We start from the raw sequence: 23210 nt of genomic DNA, 5'->3' as shown, positions 1-23210 counted from the left end.
ATCTTCGAAAATGATTCTCATATTCATGAGAAGTCATCTTTCAAGTAGTATTATTGATTCTCAAATCAATGTGCATGACTTCTACAAGTATCCAACACTTATGTGCATAAATTTAGGGAGAGGTTAATCTACAAGTTGAATGCTTTGAGACTAACACCTTTTCAAGCTTATCATATGTATAGAAGTCTCATTGCAAGAAAAATAGAGTCCCCAGAGTTAAGCATCATACTTCAAACATCCACCACCTATTGCAAGTGGTAGAAATCAAATTGATTTCCACATGTGGTATTTCTAAACCGATATCCTCATGTTGATTTTATTTTGATATTTATATGCTTTCTCCATGCATTATATAGACTAAATTCCCTTGAGTAATAATTTGCCAAATATGCATATGCCTTGCTTTCTATCATATGTATGCATATATTTAGGGGGAGCTTAATCTATATAATGTGAGAGTCAAATTTTGTGACCTATTCCACTCTACTTACAAAGGATCACAAAGTTTGACCCTCCCTTATGCTACTAATGTCTTCCTTTTTGGTGTTTAATTCCAAAAGGAGAGAATTTAGAGGACCAAAAGCAAGCATTAATAATTTATAAGTGCTAATGGTCCGAGAAAGGGAGGATAGTGGATTATGGATTGACTATATAATGGGGAGAATTTGTAGGAAGCAAGGCTTAAATTCATAATGCCACATGGGGACATTTTGCAAGGGCAAGATAAGTTTTTATGTAGTATCTTTTAGCATCATCCCCTTGCATTGCATCCTAGCAAGCAGTTAGTTTTCAATTTTCAAAATTCTATTATTTGCTTGCTTTGGTCGTGTTGTCATCAATCACCAAAAAGGGGGGAGATTGTAAGGAAAATGGACCCTAGTCCCATTTACTTTGAATTTTGGTGTTTGATGACCAACACAACTAAATTGGACTAAAGAATTTGCAAGTGTTTGTTTTATAGTTCAATAGGGTGCAAGACATGACTTGGACGAATGTGACGTGATGATCCGATGATCAACACCATAAGCAAGACCTTAGAAGCACAAGAGAAGACCCAAGATATCAAGCAAAGTCCAAGCACGAAGATAGGAACTAAGCCGGACGCAAGACCGCGAAGAAACAAACACATAGAGGTGACAGGACGTTGCACAGGACGCTGCACCGGACGCTGCACAGGACGCTACATAGGACGCTGCACCAGACACTGCATAGGACACTGCACAGGACGCTGCATAGGACACTGCACCGGACGCTCCGATCAAGAGGCTTGGCAACAACAGTGTCAGCAGCAGCGACCGGATGCTGCACAGGACGCTGCACCGGACGCTGAGTGCCAGAGTTCGGTCAACATCAGTAAGGTTCCAGAGAGCTGTTTTCGTGACTGGACGCTGGTCAGAGTCCGGTCAGTAGCAGAAAAGCAGGATTTCGTTCCCAACGGCTACTTTTTCGGTGGGGCTTATAAATAGACCCCCCAACCGGCCATTTGAGAAGTGTGGAGCTAAGGAAACATACCAAGGGTGTTGATACACCATTTTAGTGATCTCCACTTTCATAGTGCTTAGTGTTTCATTAGGTGATTAGTGTAGATGCTTTGCGAAGTGCTTAGGTTGATTAGACCACCGCTTATGCGCTTGCTCTAGGTTTAGGCCTAGTGTTTAGTGAGATTTGCATACCTCTTACCACTCGGTGCTTGTGTGCACCATTGTTGTACATCAGAGGGGCTTATAGTCTTACGAGATCACACCAACCACGTTTGTGGTGTGGCCGCCACCATGTACCAGAGGGAACAAGGCCCACGGCGTTTCGGACGAAAGCTTGATAGTGAAGACGGCAGTGAGCATCCAGGAGAGGCTTGCCAGAAGGCACGTCGGAGACCCACTTACGCGTGGGGAAGGCCCGAGGCTATCCATGGAGTTACTCGACCGGGAGCTTGGCCCTTGCGAGGGATTCCTTGCGAGGGGCTCCAACGAGGACTAGGGAGAAGCTTGTGCGCTTCTCGATACCTCGGTAAAAATACCGGAGTCGTCGACAAAAGTTTACATATCTCTACCTTGCTCTTTAGCTTCCGCATTTATATTATTTGTATTACTCCTTTTGCGGTAGAGATAGCAACACACTAGCAAAACTGTAGTTGCATATTTAGATAGGTTATCTATTGCATAGGTTTTGCTAGGGTTAGAAAAAGAGGTCATAGTTTAGAGTTAGATTTTTAAGTTGCCTAATTCACCCCTCCCCCTCTTAGACGTCACGATCCCTTCAGCCTCACATATATGACTTTAGTAAAGTAGCATCAGTGATCTGTGCTCTTGTTTCTCGTGTCACAACAAGAAGTACTTGCCTAAAGTCACCTCCGAACAACATGACCTTTGTTGGGGTGTGCCCCGCCTATGGGCACCCTGTGTGGCTTGATCGCCATCCTAGTTCCTCGCAAAAGCGAAATAATAGGAGTTGGACTCCGGCGCGCTTAGCATTTCGCTATAATAAGAGGCAAGAGGGCTGGCCGTGTGTGAAGAGAAGGATGAGTCGAGCCCCTTTCTCGCCACGGTGAAGTAAAGACGCCGCTTGTCGTCCCATTCTTAGGGTTCCCTTTTTGCCATGGCGAAAGGAACTCTGCGGCCAGGACCAGGTCGTGCCTAGATCTTTTCCCTTTGCCCTAGCGGCAGGGCCATAGACGGTCTTGGTTATTCGCTCTAGCGAATAGCTGTTAACAGTTTGTTCGATTATTTCTGTAGATTTCACCAAAGGAGGGCACACAGTCGGTTTCGGCTGTTTGCCCAAACGAATAGTTGCTAACGATTTGGTTGATAGTTTTAGCAGGTTTTGCCAAAGGAGGAGCCACTCTCCTTCGCTTGGCCGACAGCTTCTGTTGCTGTGGCCCCCCGGGTCGGCTGGATAGGCGACATAAAGCGGAGCTGGTCGGACCTCTCTGGGCCGGCATTACCTGGGAAAGACGGGTACTCCAAATGGCGAACAAACCCAAAGCTACGGGGAATATTCCCCAAATTTGTAGTGGTTGAGAGGGCATTTACGTCCTATGATAAGCCTATGGGCGTGTATAAATAAACCTCGTTGAGGGATTGTGAGAGGAGGGAAACAAGTTTAATGAAATCATTCATCTCGTTTCGCTCAAGTCTCGCTTTGCCCATTTCTCATGCTTGATTTTGCGTGAGCGACAATTGGTGTTCGAAGGCCCTAGACTTGAACAACATTGGCGCCCACCGTGGTTGTTGCTCGAGCTTATCGTGGCACCAAAGAAGCAGAAGACGGATAAGGCCGGACCATCCACAGCTACAACCGTTGTGGCGATAGCAGAAGCAGACGCATGAAATGATGCAGCAGCAGCTATGGAATCACCTGTGCCATAGCCGGAGATGGAAAATACCGCAGCGCCACGAGAGCGAGGGCAAACGCTGGAAGGCGACGTCGAAGAAGTCGAGATCGACCAAAACATCGATGAGGTCGAAGAAGATGAAGACAGTGAGATCACTGAGCAAGCTAGAAACCTAAAGACACTGAATCAGTACCAGCAAGACATCCTCAGACTCTAGAACAAAAAGGAGCAACTGCTCAGGCAAGCCGCTGCCCATAATAGAGCTGAACAGATGCAGAGGGCAATTAGGGAAGCCAAAATCCAGAGGGATAGATTGGCAAGAGAAATTCAAGGACTACAGGGAGCAGGAGCAAGAGGTGCCATTCGCGCTGGCGGAAACATTGTAATACCAGATGATAATCTTCCGGAAGAAGACGAAAGTGCATACGACCCCACTTCACCCTTATCGAAAGAACTCTAGTTGTATCCGTGGCTAGCCGGCTACAAGCCTGTCCTTCCGGTTTTAGACAGAAAGACAAACTTGAGGAAGTTTCTTGCGAGTTATGAAACTACAGTAATGTCAGCTAGGGGAGATGCTCAAATCCTCGCAAAATCACTCATCATGGTGGTCGAGGACATCACACATGATTGGTATAGCTCGCTGAAGCCTTTATCTACCAGGTCCTGGGGCCAAGTCAGAGCAGAGCTATGTGTCCACTTTCTAAGGATACCACCTATGAACGAAAACATCGAGAGATTTGCTAAACCGCATCTAGCGAGATGACGAATCCTTGTCTGAGTTTTTGGAGAGATTCATTCAGACCAAAGCTCAGGTTCCAAATGCACCAGAGAAGACGGTTATAGCAACAGCCGTGGAAGGGTTGGCCATAGGCCAGTGTGCAGCTCATTTCGCCAGGAATTATCCCACCTCCATAAGGGAGATGTTTGAGGTGATGAGACAATACGCAAGATCAGATGATGACTTGAAGAAGCGAAAAGTGACAAGGAATTCATGGAGACAAGCGGGCAAGGCCCCTAGGCCACCACCAACCCTAAGCCAGTGAAATATGAGACCATTCCGCGCAATCAACAATCTACAAGAGCAGCCATTGCACAAACCAGTGGAACAAGGTCTCCAAGGGCCGCCGTCGAACCAGCAGTATAGAAGTTTTGATTAGTCTCCGCACGGAGGACGAACTCCCTATGGCCGGGCGTGAAAGCAGAGGAAGAGGACAAGCCCAAAGAACACCCTATTGCGTCGTTTGTGCCGAGAACGCAGGACATTTCACAAAAGATTGCAAATACAACAAAATGGCCAGAGAACTTAATGAGAAAGACGAGGCCGCAAGAAGCAGCGAAACATCAACCACGTGTTCCACAACATTGGTAAACAGTGAACAACCAGGGTTATGACATCCATTATTTGTCAACAAACAGCAGCGCTTTCCAGCACCCTAGCTTTTCACACGGATACAGCCAACATCTGTACATCTGGCAGCAACTTCCGTTTCTAGTATGCTAGCATTTCGCCCAGTACCCAGGGCAGTCGGTAGTCGCATCCTCTCTAGTTCAGCAAGAGCAGCAACATTCAAGCCAACCTCAGCCCACAAAGCAAGAAAATACTCAAGAACATCAAGCCGTAAACAATATCCTACCATCGCAAGGCCATATATTTGCAATCACCAGCGGATCAAACCAAGAGCATGAAAACAAGAGCCAGAAGAGAATTTGAAAGAAGAGTGCACACCGTCTCGCCAAGGGTATCGCTTAACAGGCCAGCTTGGTCCATGGTGCCCATTACTTTCAACGAAAGTGACTTTCAAGTGTGATAGACAATGGAAGCTCCACCGACATTTTATTTGTCAAGCCTTTCGAGCAGATAACCTAGACAAGCGAACGTTGGAACCGGCCGGGAACTTGTTCAATTTTGGGGGGAAAAGATAGACGCCTTAGGAAAGAAGGCAATCCTGGTCTCTTTCGCAGAAGGCGAGAAGGTCCGTACAGAAACCATAACTTTCGACATAGACAACATGGATAACCCATATACCGTAATTTTTGGCAGAGGAGTTCTAAGCAAATTCGATATCACGATAAAGCAAAGTTGTTTATGCATGAAGATGCCATCCCCCATCGGCATCATCGCAATATACGATGATCAAGTTACATCCAGACGAATAGAAGGCAAACCGATCCCCGCTTACAGCCTTGTAAATGAAGTTTCCAAGAAACCACCTAGCAAAGAAGAGGATAGTGAAAACAAAGTCAAACCAAGGACAGAAGCAGCCGAAGACACTCAGAAAGCCCCACTGTCAAATCTAGCGCCAGAAAAATGCGTGCATGTGGGCTTTGATCTGGTAGAGGATGAAAAAGACAGGTTGTTAGCTTTTCTCCTCGAGAATCAAGATGTATTCGCCTAGTCGGCAAAAGACCTGCAAGGTGTCGGTCACGATCTCGCACAGCACAACTTGAATGTAGCAAAAGGGGCGAAACCCAAGAAGCAAAAGCTGAGGAAGATGTCCGTAGACAAAGCAAAAGCAACGAAAGCAGAAGTGCAGAGGTTACTCGACGCCGACGTCATCAGGCCTGTTCAGTACCCAGAATGGTTGGCTAACGTTGTAATGGTTAGAAACAAAAATAGGAAATGGCGAATGTGTGTTGATTTCACCGACCTAAACAAGTGTTGCCTAAAAGATCCATATCCGCTTCTAAGGATTGACAAGTTGGTTGATATCGCTGCCGGATGCGAAGTGATGAGTCTACTAGACTATTTTTCTGGGTATCACCAAATCTGGATGAACCTAGATGACGAAGAGAAAACGAGTTCCATCACCCTAGGAGGAACTTATTGCTATTGGTGAATGCCTGAGGGACTGCGAAACGCAGGCCCACTTTTTCTAGGATGGCAGATGGGGTCTTCGACAAGCAGAAAGGCAAAAATCTCGTTGCGTATGTCGATGACATCGTGGTCAAGAACGATAAGGAGACCCATATTTAGGACCTTTAGGAAACATTCAAAAACCTACAAAAGGTTGGCCTCAGGCTAAACCTAGATAAATGCATATTCGGCATTAAGAAAGGCAAACTACTTGGTTGTCTAGTATCGACGAGAGGCATCGAAGCAAACCCTGAAAAGATAGCAGCGATAGTAAACATAAAACTGCCAGCAAGCAAGAAATAGGTACAGAAGCTCACGGGAAGGCTAGCAGCATTGAACAGATTCAACTCGAGATCAGTCGAAAAGGGCCTACCATTTTTAGAACTCTTCAAAGCTCAGACCATTTTGAATGGGGGTATGAGCAGCAGCACGCTTTTGATGAACTCAAAACTTACTTAACCAAGTTGACAACTTTGTCCAAACCGTCGCCATCGGCAACGTTGCTGTTATATCTAGTAGCATCGCCAACAACTATCAGTACAATGCTGGTCGAAGAAAAAGAACATTGAAACAAGATGTAGTTCCCGATATACTTCGTATTAGATGCCCTATCAGGAGCAAAGCTCAACTATTCTGAACAATAAAAAATAGCATACACTGTGGTCATGGCATCAAGAAAGCTGAAACATTATTTCCAAGCCCATCGCATCAAAGCCCTTTCAACACAACCGCTGGAAGCGCTATTTCGCAATAGCGAAGCCATCGGCAGAATTAGAAAATGGGCCACCGAGTTAAACAAATTTGTAGTGGATTTCGAACACAAATCCGCTATCAAGTCTCAAGCACTCATAGTTTTCATCGCGGATTGGACCCCAACAGCTTACGACACAACAATACAATTTAAAGAGCCAATTTTGACTATGCACTACGACGGAGCGTGGGGAATGAATGGTGCAGGAATAGCAGCGATACTAACGCCGCCAAAAGGCCCAAAACTTCGTTATGCAGCAAGACTCGAATTCCTCACTACGAACAATATAGCCGAATATGAGGCAGTGCTCTTGGGGTTGCGAAAGCTCAAAGCTCTAGGAGTCAGGAGGTGTATAGTCAGGTCAGATTCTCAGGTAATAGTGGCACATGTCGAAAAAGAGTTCACTGCGAAGGAACCTGAGTTGATCAAGTACTTGGCAGCGGAAAGAAGAATGGAGAAGCATTTCACCGGCTTCACTTTTCGCCACATTCCAAGAAGTGAGAATGCAGAAGCCGACGAGCTGGCAAAACCAGCTACGTAGAGAGCACCAATGCTAGCAAATGTTTTTTATCAAGAGCTGTCAGTCAAAGCAATACGAGAAAAAGAGGAATGACCCAGCACCGTGCATATTATCACAAGTAAGGATTGGAGATCGCTCATATTCGCCTACCTCAATGGAACCTATGAGCCGCATAGCAAGCATGAGACACATAGAATGAATTCCAGGATGAAACAATACTCCATCATAGCGAGAGAGCTGTATAAGAGCGGAATAGCCGCACCAATGCTAAAGTGCATAAGCAAAGAGCGAGGGATCGAATTGCTGAGCGAAATAAACATTGGAATGTGCAGAGCTCACAGGGGACCACATGAAAATTGCTCATAGAGCAATGAGGCAAGGATTCTATTGGCCGGCAGTAGCAGAAGATGCGAAAGAGCTGGTCCACAGTTGCAAAAACTGCCAGATGTTCACCGAAAAGGAGAGCCCCAGCTGATCTGACCACATCAATCACCCCAACATGGCCTTTGTAGAGATGGGGAGTCGACATTGTGGGGCCGTTGCCGACAACGCCTAGCAACTTGCATTTCGTAGCAGTAGCTTTAGAGTATTCCACCAAGTGGATTGAGGCCAAGGCACTAGCGAAAATCACCTCGAGTACCTTAATCAGTTTCATGTGGCAAAGGATCATCTACCGTTTTGGGGTCCCGTCTTACATCACAGTCAACAACGAAAAGCAGTTCTATTGCACAGAGTTCAGAAATTTTTACAGCGAGTTGGGGATCAAACTAACATTCGCCTCAGTGAACCACCCAGAGAGCAATGGAGTAGTCGAAAGGGCAAATGACTTGATTTTCAATGCAGTATCAAAAGCACTATTCAACTTCCCTAAAGGAAATAGGCCTAGGAATTGGTCACTTCTGTCTGGGGTCACATCTCACGCACTCGAACAACCTGGTTCACCCCTTTTCGCTTGTTGTACGGCGAAGAGCAATCACGCCAGAGGAGCTCAAGCTAGGGTCTTTCCGTACCCAAATTGCAGCAACCACTCCAATACAGTGATACATGGAGCTCGAAGCGACAGAAAACACCAGGTTACATGCGGCGACAAACCTCGCCAAATATCATGAAGAAACAAAGACCTAGAGAGACAAGAAAAATCTATGAAAAACATCAATCCAGGTGACATGGTGCTGATACGTCACCCTAACAAGCAGGGCAAGCTACAATCCCAGTGGTACGGGTCGTTCTTGGTGGCAAACATGGTTAAGCTAGGGGTATACAGGCTACTGAAAGGTCCTAATATGGCTAGAGGGGGTGAATAGCCTATTTAAATTCTAAAAACCAACTAGAGCAATTTGATTAGTAAGACAAATAGTGAAATGCAAACTTGCTCTAGCTCTACAAGGGTTGCAAGCCACCTATCCAACAATTCTAGTTGCAATGATTACTAGACACATAACTTGCTATGATACTACTCACTAAGAGCTCTCAATCTTGCTACATTAAAGAACTCCACTAGATGAACTTAAATAACAAATAAAGCTCTCAATTTTTATTACACTAAAGAGCTTGCCACAACTAGTTTGCAAAAATATAAAAGAGTGAGTAGAGTGATTATACCGCCGTGTAGAGGGATGAACCAATCACAAGATGAGGATGAAATCAATCACCGAGAGAATGCCAAATAGCAAGAGACAACCGATTTTCTCCCGAGGTTCACGTGCTTGCCAACACGCTACGTTCCCGTTGTGTCGACCAACACTAGGTGGTTCGGCGGCTAAGAGGTGTTGCACAAACCTCGTCCACACGATTGGACACCGTAAGAACCTACCCACAAGTCAGGTAACTCAATGACATGAGCAATCCACTAGAGTTACCTTTTGTCGCTCCGCCGGGAAAGGTACAAATCCCCTCACAATCACCGGAGATGGCCACGAACAATCACCGACTCGTGCCAATCCTCCACCGCTGCACCAAGCCGTCTAGGTGGTGGCAACCACCATGAGTAACAAGTGAAATCCGTAGCGCAATACGAATACCAAGTGCCTCTAGATGCAATCACTTAAGCAATGCACTTGGATTCTCTCCCAATCTCACAAAGATGATAGATCAGTGATGGAGATGAGTGAGAGGGCTTTGGCTATGCTCACAAGGTTGCTATGTCAATGAAAATATGCAAGAGAGTGAGCTTGAACCGGCCATGGTGCTTAAATAGAAGCCCCCACGAAATAGAGCCATTATACCCCTTCACTGGGCATAACGTGGGCTAACCGGACGCTCCGGTCAGTTGACCGGACGCTGAGCACCCAGCGTCCGGTCGCTCGCAGTCAGCCACGTGTCCTGACTTCATCAATCGTCAGACTTGACCGGACACTGCGCCTGAGTTGACCGGACGCTAAACATCCAGCGTCCGATCGTTTACAGTAAGGTTCCAAAACCGATTTTTGCCGACCGAACGTGTCCGGTCATGCTCGACTGGACCCTGCCAGCGTCTGGTCACACTGTGACTTCTTACTATGCTGACCGACAACCCGACCGGACACAGCCCTTCAGCGTCCAGTCGCTGTGCGACCTAGCGTCCGGTCAGTTGACCGACGCCAGCATCTTTGCGACCAACTCCATTTCACCTCTAACTTCTTCACCCTTGCTCAAATGTGCCAACCACCAAGTGTATCACCTTGTGCATATGTGTTAGCATATTTTCACAAAACATTTCAAGGGTGTTAGCACTCTACTAGATCCTAAATGCATATGCAATGAGTTAGAGCATCTAGTGGCACTTTGATAACCGCATTTCAATACGAGTTTCACCCCTCTTAATAGTACGGCTATCTAACCTAAATGTAATCACACCCGCTAAGTGTCTTGATCACCGAAACAAAATGGCTCCTACTATTTATACCTTTGCCTTGAGCCTTTTGTTTTTCTTTCTTCTTTTCCAAGTTCAAGCATTTGATCATCACCATGCCATCACCATCGTCATGATCTTCGCTATTGCTTCATCACTTGGAGTAGTGCTACCTATCTCATAATCACTTTGATAAACTAGGTTAGCACTTAGGGTTTCATCAATTAACCAAAACCAAACTAGAGCTTTCAATCTCTCCCTTTTTGGTAATTGATGACAACCCTTTCACAAAGATATGAATTAAAATTTAATTGAATCCATGTTGCTTGCCCAAGCATATTTACCATGTGTAAAGGAATATGGACAAGTTTCATGAACTCCAAATGGTAGCAATTACTCCCCCTACATATATGCTAAGAGTTTGAATTGTAGCTTGCACATATGCTTAGATATGAAATATAGGAGTCAATTTCTACCAAATGATGCTAAGGTATAAGAGATGGACCTTTGAAGCGTGATACCAATCGGAGTGCACCAATATACCATCCTTAGCACCATTAGTAACTAGACATACATAAAAACTAGAATACCCCATGAGATCAATATTACAAATAAGGGTCTAGTTTCCATAGAATGAACATAGGTCTAGTTACTTTAGCCTATGCATGCTAGTTTTTCATTTCAACATTCAAACATACAACTAGCATACACCACACAAACATGGATATTGAAATTAAGAACTTGTACCATGCAAGCAAATATATGAAATGCACATTCAAATGCATTATACACGTTTATGAGCTTGCTCCCCCTACTTGTGTGCAATTTTGATTGATCCCCTTACAATGTCTTTTCATTTGTTTGCTCCTCCTATTTTACTATCTTTGTGAATTTCTCTCTCCCTTTGTCAACAATTGGCACAAAAGGTGAGCTCAAATTATAGATAGGTTGGGGTGAAACCATATGAAATGAGGATTATTTTTCCAATTTGGTTCAATCTAGATCACTTGCAAAAGATATTTAACTCGATTTGATCCAAGGACAAGCTTCTTCACACCTCCAAATAAGGGTTATCTTGTACCATGTTGAGTTAAACACTTATTGCTTATTTTCTAGATCAAACACTATGGTTACACGCCCACAAACATGTCATATGCTACCACTAGATCATTTCAAGCATACAAGCAATAGTGGTACCATACAAGCATCAAATTCATTTGTTTTCATGAATGAGCCTATTCAAATATGAAATATGTCGAGATGCACTAAACATGTCCTTAGCAAGGATGTATACCATGCCAATCAACTTTTTACCTTGAATTGCTCGAAGGAGAGGCACATCATATAAATTTAGGGGTGCATCAACACATATTGGAAAAGTCAAGTATGTTCAATTCATTCCTTATCTTGCAAAACCTATTTTCATCAAGTGGCTTGGTGAAGATATCGGCAAGTTGATCTTCGGTGCCCACACTCTCAATGCAAATGTCCCCTTTTTGTTGGTGATCTCTTATGAAATGATGGTGGACATCAATATACTTTGTTCTTGAATGTTGAACCGGGTTTTTAGTGAGCTTTATGGCACTCTCATTGTCACATAGCAATGGCACTTGCTTAAATTTAATTCCAAAGTCACTCAAAGTGCCATTCATCCAAAGTAATTGAGCACAACAACTACTTGCCGAAATGTACTCCGCTTCGGCGGTTGAAAGTGCTACACTATTTTGCTTCTTTGATGACCAAGATATAAGTGATCTTCCCAATAGTTGACATGTGCCCGATGAGCTCTCTCTCAACTTTGCATCCCGCATAATCGGAGTCCGAATATCCAATCAACTCAAATCTTGCTCCTTTAGGATACCACAATCCAACATTTTGTGTATGCTTCAAGTACCTCAATATTCTCTTTGTTGCCTTCAAATAACTCTCTTGTTGAGGCTTGAAATCTAGCACACATACATACACTAAACATCATATCCGGCCTTGATGCGGTCACATAAAGTAGGCTTCCAATCATAGACCGATACATCTTTTGATCCACCATGTTGCTACTAGCATCACTATCCAAGCTTTCACTTGTCCTCATTGGTGTACTAATAGCTTTAGCATCATCCATTTCAAACTTCTTGAGCATGTCCTTGATGTACTTGCCTTGACTCACAAATGTGCCATTCTTCATTTGCTTGATTTGAAAATCAAGGAAGTAACTCAACTCTCCAATCATGGACATCTCAAACTCATTAGCCATCATCTTTCCAAACTCATCACAAAAATCTTGATTTGTTGACCCAAAAATGATATCATCAACATAGATTTGCATTACAAACAAGTTATTTCCAAACTTTTTAGTGAAGAGAGTGGTGTCAACCTTTCCCATCTTGAATCTCTTAGAGAGTAGAAAATCCCTCAATCTCTCATATCAGGCTCTTGGTGCTTGTTTCAATCCATACAAAGCCTTTCTCAACTTGTAAACATGGTTGGGTTTCTTTTCATCTTCAAAATCGAAAGGTTGCTTAACATACACAAGCTCATTGATGTACCCATTGAAAAATGCACTCTTCACATTCATTTAATACAACTTGATGTTGTGGGCACAAGCATAGGCACAAGATCCTCATTGCTTCCAATCTTGCAACCGGGGCATATATTTCTTCAAAGTCAAGACCTTCAACTTGAGTGTAACCTTGAGCCACTAATCTTGCTTTGTTCCTTATTACTATCCCATTTTGATCTTGCTTGTTCCGAAAGATCCACTTAATTCTAATCATATTATGATTCTTAGGCCTCTCAACAAACTCCCATACTTGATTTCTTGTGAAGTTGTTTAGCTCTTCATGCATAACATTGACCCAATCAACATCCTTCAAAGCTTCATCTATCTTCTTAGATTCAATGGATGACACAAAAGAGAAATGCTCATAAAATAAGACCAATCTTGATCTAGTTTGCACACCTCTTGAAATATCACCAATGATAGTGTCCAATAGATGATCTCTTGCAACATTGGTTGGTTGGAGCACTTGCACTTGATTGCTTGCATTAGATTGATTATTTGGTTGAGATGATGAACTAGCCACTTGTTAATCTTGCACTTTGTCATGACTAGTACTTGCTTGAACTTGATCATGAGAACCACTAGCTTGCACATTTGAGTTAGAGAGCACTTGATTCTTATCATCTTCAACATCAATCACCTCTCTAGGCCTTATACCACCAATGTCCATGTTCTTCATTGCATTGACCAATTGAGTGCCTCTTACATCATCTAGATTCTCATTTTCCTCTTGAGAACCATTTGTTTCATCAAATTCCGCATCATGAACCTCCTCAAGAGTACCACTAGCCAAATTTCAAACTCTATAAGCCTTGCTAGTAGTGGAGTAACCAAGCAAGAAACCTTTATCATATTTCTTTTCAAACTTGCTTAATCTAGTGTCTTTCTTCAATATGTAGCATTTGCAACCAAAAACCCGAAAGTATGCTATGTTGGGCTTTCTTTCATTCAATAGCTCATAAGGTGTCTTTTCTATCATGGGGTGACAATAGAGTCGATTGCTATAATAGCAAACCGTGTTGATTGCTTCGGCCCAAAATGAATGACTCATATTGTACTCACTCAACATTGATCTTGTCATGTCAATCAAAGTTCTATTCTTCCTTTCAACTAAGCCATTTGATTGATAAGTATACTTGGCCAAGAATTGATGTCTAATTCCAAATTCATCACACAACTCATCAATTCTAGTGTTCTTGAATTCACTACCATTGTCACTTCTAACTTTCTTAATGGTTGTTTCAAACTCATTGTGAATGCCCTTGACAAATGATTTGAATGTTGCAAACACATCACTCTTGTCAATAAGAAATAATACCCATGTGTATCTAGTAAAATCATCCACAATCACAAATCCATATTTGTTTCTACCAATGCTTATGTATGTGGTTGGTCCAAACAAGTCTATGTGCATCAACTCAAATGCCTTAGATGAGCTCATTATGCTCTTCTTAGGATGTGTGTTACCAACTTGTTTTCTGGCTTGACATGCACTACATAGCTTATCCTTCTCAAATGTGACATGTTTCAAACCTCTAACTAAGTCATGCTTAATCAACTTGTTCAATTGTTTTATTCCAACATGACCAAGCCTTCTATGCCATAACCAACCCATGCTAGACTTAGTGATCAAACATGTTGTCAATTGAGCTTCTCTAGCATTGAAATCAACAAGTATAGATTCTCATACCTAAATCCTTTGAATATCAAGTTGGAGCCATCTACACTTATAATCTCTACATCATCCACACCAAATATGCACTTAAAATCAAGATCACACAATTGAGCTACCGATAATAGGTTGAAGTTCAAGCTCTCTACTAGTAGCACATTAAAAATGCTCAAGTCATTGGATATTGCAATCTTACCAAGCTCTTTGACCTTGTCTTTGCCATTGTCACCAAATGTGATACTATCAATCCCATTGCTTTTATTTTCATTGATTGAATTGAACATTCTTGGATCAACGGTCATGTGTTGTGTGCACCCACTATCAAGCACCCAATGCCTTCCTCCGCCTTTATAATTGACCTACAAAAGAAGATCAATTCTTTTTAGGTACCCAAACTTGCTTAGATCCTTGAAGGTTAGTTACCAAGGTCTTTGGTACCCAAATGGCCTTTTTCTTTGGACCCACAATTGATGTACCAATGAACTTAGCCTTCACACCATTGGCACCCTTAAAAAGCATGTAACAAGAATCAAATTTAATTGAGGATACATTAGGTAGCTTGTTCTTGTTAATCTTGCAATATTGCTCTATATGTCCAACTTGCTTGCATCTATTGCAAAACCAACTATTGCCCTTCACAAAGCTAACTTTGAGAGTGACAAAGGCCGCCTTGCCTTTCTTGGGGGTATAGCCTAACCCCTCTTTGTTGAGAGAAAACCTTTGGCTACCCAAGCACTTTAGCAAGCGGGCATCTCCACCATAGGCATTACCTAAGACACGAGTGAGCTCATTCACCTCCTTCTTGAGGGTCTCATTTTCCACTTTTAGTGAGTTTTCACAAGTGAGACCATCACTCAAGGGTGAAGTGAAAGTGGTAGTGCTACCAGAAGTATTAGTGGGAGCAACAAAAATAGATTCATCAATAAGATCACATGTTAGTCCCACATCACATGATATGATCACTTGTTTCTTCTTGGCTTCCTCCACTTTGACTTGCTCAAGAAGAGTGAGCCTTTTCAAGCTTAGAGTGAGCTTTGACAAGCTTCTCATGGGCTTCCATTAGCATCTCATGAGTAGCATTAAGCTCATCAAAGGATTGCTTAAAAAATTTTACTTTATTGCGTAATTCTTTGCACTCCTTTCTCTACATCTCATTGCAAGCGTGCACTTGCTCACACATGTCTAAGAGCTCCTCCTTGGTGTACTCCTCATCCTCATCATCATCATTATCATTCCTACAAGAGTCACTTTCATATTCATCATCATCACTCTCATCATAATTTACCTTGGTAGGCTTTGCCATGAGCCATGTCGATGTAGTGTCGAAGATGGAGAGCTTCTTGTTGATGGCAATACTTGCTAGTGCTCTCTTGATAGATTTCTTGTCATCATCACTAGAGCTATCACCATCCGAGGAACCATCACTATCCCAAGTGACTACATAGCCTCCACCTTCTTCTTTTGGAAGGTCATTCTCTTCTCCTTCTTCTCTTTCTTTTTATTTTTATCTTTCTTGTGCTTCTTCTTCTCATCTTCATCATTATTACTATTGTAGGGACAATTTGCTACAACATGATCGGGGCTCTTGCAATTATAGCATCTTCTCACATACTCTTTGCTCTTGGTGTGATCTCTTCTCTTTCTTACATCATAGCCCTTCTTCTTCATGAATTTGCCCATCTTGCGTACAAATAGAGCCATGGCTTCATCATTAATGTCACTAAGATCATCATCATCACTTGATTCTTTCTTTGACTTGCCTTTGTTCTTGGATGATGATGAGCTAGCCTTAAATGCTACACTCTTCTTCTTCTTGTCCTCTTCTTCCTTCTTGTCCTCTTTGTCATCCTCCTCCCTTTCCACACGGTATGTCTCTTGGGTCATGACATCACCTAGTACTTGGTTGAGGGTAATCTCTTTCAATCCTCCTCTTATGATGAGCAATATCAACATCTCAAATCTTGGAGGTAGGCACATCAAGAACCGATGAGACATCATCATCCTTGATCTTCTCTCCCAATGCCTTCAAATCATTGACAATCACTTGCAAACGATGGAACATCTCTAAAATGCTCTCATCTTCCTCCATCTTGAAGTTTGTCAATTTATTCTTGATGATATACAATTTGGCACTCTTCACCGCCGATGTGCCCTCATAAGTTTCTTTCAATCTTTTCCATACTTCATTTGCTCTTTCACAATTCTTGATTTGCTCAAACACCTTGGAATCAATGGCATTGTATATGGTGTTGAGAGTCATTGTATTGCATTGCTTATGGATCTTATCTTGGTTGGTGGGATCATCAAGATCGATGATAGCATAGTCATTCTCGGTCACTTTCCACACTTGATCATTGATTGAACCAAGATACATCATCATCTTTCTCTTTCAATAATCATAGCATGTGCCATCAAAGAACGGTGGTTTGACCCCCATATGGTTGAACACAACTTGAGCTATAATTTGACACCGAGGTTGTTAAGCCTTCAATCAAACGGTGACCACAGCTCTGATACCACTTGAAAGGTCCTAATATGGCTAGAGAAGGTGAATAGCCTATTTAAATTCTACAAACCAAGTAGAGCAATTTGATTAGTAAGACAAATAGTGAAATGCAAACTTGCTCTAGCTCTACAAGGGTTGCAAGCCACCTATCCAACAATTCTAGTTGCAATGATTACTAGACACACAACTTGCTATGATACTACTCACTAAGAGCTCTCAATCTTGCTACACTAAAGAGCTCCACCAGATGAACTTAAATAACAAATAAAGCTCTCAATTTTAATTGCACTAAAGAGCTTGCCACAACTAGTTTGCAAGAATATAAAAGAATGAGTAGGGTGATTATACCGCCGTGTAGAGGGATGAACCAATCACAAGATGAAGATGAAATCAATCACCGAGAGAATGACAAATAGTAAGAGACAACCGATTTTCTCCCGAGGTTCACGTGCTTACCAACACGCTATGTCCCCATTATGTCGACCAACACTTGGTGGTTCGGCGGCTAAGAGGTGTTGCACAAACCTCGTCCACACGATTGGACACCGCAAGAACCTACCCATAAGTGAGGTAACTCAATGACACGAGTAATCCACTAGAGTTACCTTTTGATGCTCCGCCGGAGAAGGTACAAATCCCCTCATAATCACCGGAGATGGCCACGAACAATCACCGACTCGTGCCAATCCTCCACCGCTGCACCAAGCTGTCTAGGTGGTGGCAACCACCAAGAGTAACAAGCGAAATTCACAGTGCAACACGAATACCAAGTGCCTCTAGATGCAATCACTCAAGTAATGCACTTGGATTCTCTCCCAATCTCACAAAGATGATGGATCAATGATAGAAATGAGTGAAAGGGCTTTGGCTATGCTCACAAGGTTGCTATGTCAATGAAAATGTGCAAGAGAGTGAGCTTGAACCGGCCATGGGGCTTAAATAGAAGCCCCCATAAAATAGAGCCATTATATCCCTTCACTGAGCATAACGCGGGCTGACCGGATGCTCCGGTCAGTTGACCGGACGCTGAGCACCCAGCGTCCGGTCGCTCGTAGTCAGCCACGTATCCTGACTTCATCGGTCGTCAGACTTGACCGAACACTGCGCCTGAGTTGACCGGACGCTAAACATCCAGCGTCCAGTCGTTTACAGTAAGGTTCCAAAACCGATTTTTTGCCGACCGGACGCGTCCGGTCATGCTCGACCGGACCCTGCCAGCGTCCGGTTACACTGTGACTTCTTACTGTGCTGACCGACAACACGACCGGACGCAGTCCTTCAGCGTCCGGTCGCTGTGCGACCTAGCGTCCGATCAGTTGACCGACGCCAGCATCTTTACGACCAACTTTATTTCACCTCTAACTTCTTCACCTTGCTCAAATATGCCAACCACCAAGTGTATCACCTTGTGCACATATGTTAGCATATTTTCACAAAGCATTTCAAGGGTGTTAGCACTCCACTAGATCCTAAATGCATATGCAATGAGTTAGAGCATCTAGTGGCACTTTGATAACCGCATTTCAATACGAGTTTCACCCCTCTTAATAGTACGGCTATCTAACCTAAATGTGATCACACTCGCTAAGTGTCTTGATCACCGAAATAAAATGGCTTCTACTATTTATACTTTTGCCTTGAGCCTTTATTTTTTTCTTTCTTCTTTTTCAAGTTCAAGCATTTGATCATCACCATGCCATCACCATCGTCATGATCTTCGCCATTGCTTCATCACTTGGAGTAGTGCTACCTATCTCATAATCACTTTGATAAACTAGATTAACACTTAGGGTTTTATCAATTAACCAAAACCAAACTAGAGCTTTCAGCTACTCAATGAAGGAGTTGAAACAAGCCACACGTGGAACGCGAACAACTTGCATCGCTTCTACCCATAGCAATTTCGCCCCAAAAGGGTTGTAATTTTTCCTTTTTGACAATTCTGTAAACATCAAAAAAGGGATCCGCACTCTTTTTCCTCACAGGGGAAGCCTTAGCAAAAAGGCATGAGGTTTTTAATGAGGCGATCCCATGTACCCTTCTTAAGTTGAACCTTTCCCCACAAAAGATCTAAAAGGTAAGACATCGAAACAAAACCTGGCTTCGGCAGATCATGGATATCGACGACAGCATGCACCAAAGAAAGTTGCGCTATTTATTTTGCACTCATGCGAAATGTCACGAGCAAAAACTGAACAACCTAGAAAAGCCTAAAGGCTACAAAAACCTTCCGCTTCACCATAACGAAGTGAGCAAAAGGAAAAGGCCAATAAGCCATAGCAAGTGTCTTGTCACACCAAAAAGGAGTGTAGACGAACACAGAAAGCCGGGTAGGCTAAAAACAATTCGCACCGCCAAAAAGGAGTGGTGACGAACAAGAAAGGCCTAAGAGCCACAAAGCGCGCAGAGACAAGGGTCGCAAAATGAGTACGAAAGGATCCACTCACATTGTCAAAAAAGCAAAAGCATTATAAAGAAGCGTATCCACGAATACGTACATGTACTGCAAAGGACTACCAAGATTAAGAACGGCACCAAACACTGGCGTTAAATATCGCTACCAACCGCAACAACCAAAATTAATGACACCGAACCCCTGGAACCCTATAAATAAGAGGCCCGGGCAACCCCAGGTAGCATATCAAGTTTTAGTCTAGAGCAAAAGCATTAGGTTAGGCACCCACGCCGCTCAAGTCAGGAGCGATAGCGAGAGAGTTCTCGCCTCATAAAGGCGATGAGTGGGCTTGACAGAGTGTCAGGATTTTCGGCGTCTATCAAAATAGGAAAGTCTCGAGTGTTTGATAGAAGGTTGTACAAGCACAAGGCCGCTAGTAGCGAAAATTGGATGTTGCGAGAAACCACGTAAAGCTTAGGGTGCATACTGTCCAAGAGGAGCATGCACCTCATATTCGCCAGCCACAGAGTTGAAAGATGAGGCAAGATGATGTGGCCGCAGCACAGCGACAAGCAAGCATGGAGGGATGTCGCAAGAAAAAATGTAACATCCCCTCACACGGTGAAACCACAAAGGAAGGCCATGTACCTACACGAGACACAGCGACAAGCAAGCATGGAGGGATGTCGCAAGAAAAAATGTAACATCCCCTCACACGGTAAAACCACAAAGGAAGGCCATGTACCTACACGAGACAGGATTCTTGCGTAGCTCTGCGCTGGGAAGCACGACATCACAACACCGCACGTCAATTTAGCTAATTCGCCCAGCAATAGTGCTGATTCACTCTGGCGAATTATCCAAACAAACTAGATGTTGCAAGCCAAGAAGTAGAAGGAAAGATATTGATTGTACATTTCTGTCAATACACCTAGCCTGAAATCAAATGTAAAACAGCCAAGATCGAAAAGAAAAATGAAAATATATCAAGATGACGAACGGACCAGCTACCCCCTCGCCCTAAAAAGAATAGGGGGACGGCATCTTTTCGCCTAAGCGATATGCCGAGGGGCTAGCAGAGGAGCCACCTCGAATATTCGTCTTAGCATATCCCCTCGCCCTCAAGGTTGGGGGATGACGTTTCTCCCTTCGCCTAAACGATATGCCGAGGGGCTCGCAAAGAAGCCATCTTAAGAACTCGCGCCTTCACATATCGCCTCGCCCTAAAAAGAATTAGGGGACAATGTCTTTTCTCCTAAGCGATATGCCAAGGGGCTAGCAGAGGAGCCACCTCGAGTATTCGTCCTAGCGTATCCCCTCGCCTTAAAGGTTGGGGTGGCGTTTCTCCCTTCGCCTAAACGATATGCTGAGGGGCTAGCAGAGGAGCCACCTCGAGTATTCGTCCTAGCACATCCCCTTGCCCTAAAGGTTGGGGGTGTAGTGTCGAGATGACGGACTAGAGGTGGGTGAATAGTCTTTTCTAAAATTAATCACATCGGCTAACCGTAATAAATGCGAAATTAAAACTATCGATCTAGCTAAGACTACACCCCTCTATCTAAATTCACAAGCACCTTATAAAGATCCTAATTAAGAAATAGAGGTTCTGGGCTAGCTAGAGCTCACCTAATTAATTCTAGAGCAAGGTCACACAAACCTGTGCACTAGTACTTCAAACAACCGGGGGAGCTCCTACACAATCTAGTAAGCAAAAGCACAAAGCTCCAAAGCTCACTAGCAATGCTCAATAACAAGGCTACACAAGCCAAATTAAAGAGCACAACTTACTTAGCTACACAAACTAAGCAATGTGACTAACAAGGTTACTAAAACCAAATTAGCCACACAAGGGAGCAACTTCTATGCTACATAAGCAAGAAGGTAACTAGCTAACTACACAAGTCAACTAATTACAAGAGCAACTACACAAGCACAATGTATGTGAAGTAAATACAAGTTTGTGTGATGAGGATGCAAACCAACGGGAAGACAAGCATGACACAATGATTTTATCTCGAGGTTCACGTGCTTGCCAACACGCTAGTCTCCATTATGTCGACCGCTCACTTTGTGGTTTGACGGCTAATTGGCATCATCCGCCAAACCCGCGCGTCGGGTACCGCAAGAACCTACCCCAAAGTAAGGGTAGCTCAATGACATGCTCAACTAGAGTTGCTCTTCGTGATCCCCGCGGGGTGAGCATAATCCCCCTCACAAATTCTCCTCCGGCGCACCGCAGAATCTTCTTGCGTGCTTCAACGGAGTCACAAGCCACCAAGCCATCTAGGAGATGGCAACCTTCAAGAGTAACAAGTACCACCGACTTGCAACACGATCACCTAGTGCCACTCGATGCAACCTCACGATGCAATCGTACTAGAATCGCTCACTCGGTCGATTGGATGATCACTATCAAGCTCAAGTGAGTTAGAGGGTTCCCAAGCACCATCACATAAGCCACCAAGGCTCTAGTGTTCTCAGCCAGCCAAATGCCCGAGCTCCACCACAATTTATAGCCCCCAAGCCAAATAGAGCCGTTTGAGCAAAGTTGTTGGTTTCTGCGAGGGCACCGGACACAGCGGTGCCCCTCCCAATGGTCGAATTCTGGTCACCGGACAGGGGAGGTGGTGGCATCGCCCTAGGGGTGGCGGTGACCACCCAGGCCAACCCCGCGAAGTTCCCACTCTCGAGAAAAATAGGGCGGTGCGCCGCCATAGGCACGACGGTGCCCGCAACAGTGACCCCCTCACCTTCTCCTGCTTTCTGCCAAAAAGGGGCGGTGCACCGAACAAACCCTGGGGGTGCCTCCGCCCTCCACATGGTGGTGCATGTCAGACACGACGGTGAACGAGTCACCCACTGCTGCTCTTGGCCATGATCTGGTGGGCACCGCCCTAGGTATGGCGGTGCCACCGAACAGGCAGTGGCGGTGGTACCAGCCAACTCCTCCCTCTTGGCCTCCAAGTGGGCACCGCCCTAGGGATGGCGGTGCCACCGGACCAGGGGTGGCGGTGCCACCGGACCAGGGGTGGCGGTGCCACTCAGGCAGCACTCCGAGCCCGGTTTCGCCTCCTCTTCTTTCCAACTTCTTCACCTTTGCAAATGTGCTAACACCACCAAGTGATCACCACCTTGTGCACATGTGTTAGCTTTTCACAAACATTTTCCCAAGGATTAGTCATTCAATTCATCATGCCACTCGATCCTAGTAACGATGCAAAGTTAGATCACCTGAGTGGCACTAGATGACCGATATGCAAACAAGTTTGCTCCTCTTGATAGTACGACCATCTATCCTAAACCCGGTCATGCACTTCTCTACTCACCTATGATCGGTAAAATGAAATGCCCTATAGATTATACCTTTACCTTGCGCATTCCATTCCATCTCCTCCAGTGTTGATGCAACACATGCACCAACCATATCACAAATGATATGATCCACTTTATATCATCACGTGACCTTGTTGGTTTATCGATCTTGACCTCACTTGCTTTTTACCGTTGCCTTTGTCCATCGATGCTAAGTCTTGCTCAAGCTTTACCGCCACGCGGTCCATCACTCCAAAGCCTCCAACTTGCCATTCACGCTTGCAACCGGTCCATCAAGCCAAATCTTGTCTTGATCTTCGCCATCTTAGTTACATGCCTCCATGTCATGTCTCATATGCAATGAGCTCCTTCATCACATGTGTGAGCCTTACAACAAGTTCAAGCCATCTTCACCGTCATGACATGAGTTGCTCACACAAGTGTACCTCTGGACTAATTACCTATGTATCTCATATTTAAACACA

The 23210-nt window shown here is 44.1% G+C and overlaps 1 protein-coding gene across 1 annotated transcript in view; it reads right to left on the bottom strand.

Moving 5' to 3' along the window:
* LOC136515437 (uncharacterized) overlaps positions 1–23210 on the bottom strand; it is a 56690-nt gene that overhangs the window by 31306 nt on the left and 2174 nt on the right. The window contains exon 2 of the mRNA XM_066509019.1: positions 14709–14871. Coding sequence (XP_066365116.1) covers positions 14709–14871 — 163 coding nt within the window. The remainder of the gene's footprint in view (positions 1–14708; positions 14872–23210) is intronic.

The sequence above is a fragment of the Miscanthus floridulus genome, chromosome 17 (genome assembly GCF_019320115.1).
Source record: "Miscanthus floridulus cultivar M001 chromosome 17, ASM1932011v1, whole genome shotgun sequence".
In the NCBI taxonomy this organism is placed as follows: Eukaryota; Viridiplantae; Streptophyta; class Magnoliopsida; order Poales; family Poaceae; genus Miscanthus; species Miscanthus floridulus.
This window is presented reverse-complemented; position numbering and strand designations above follow the sequence as displayed.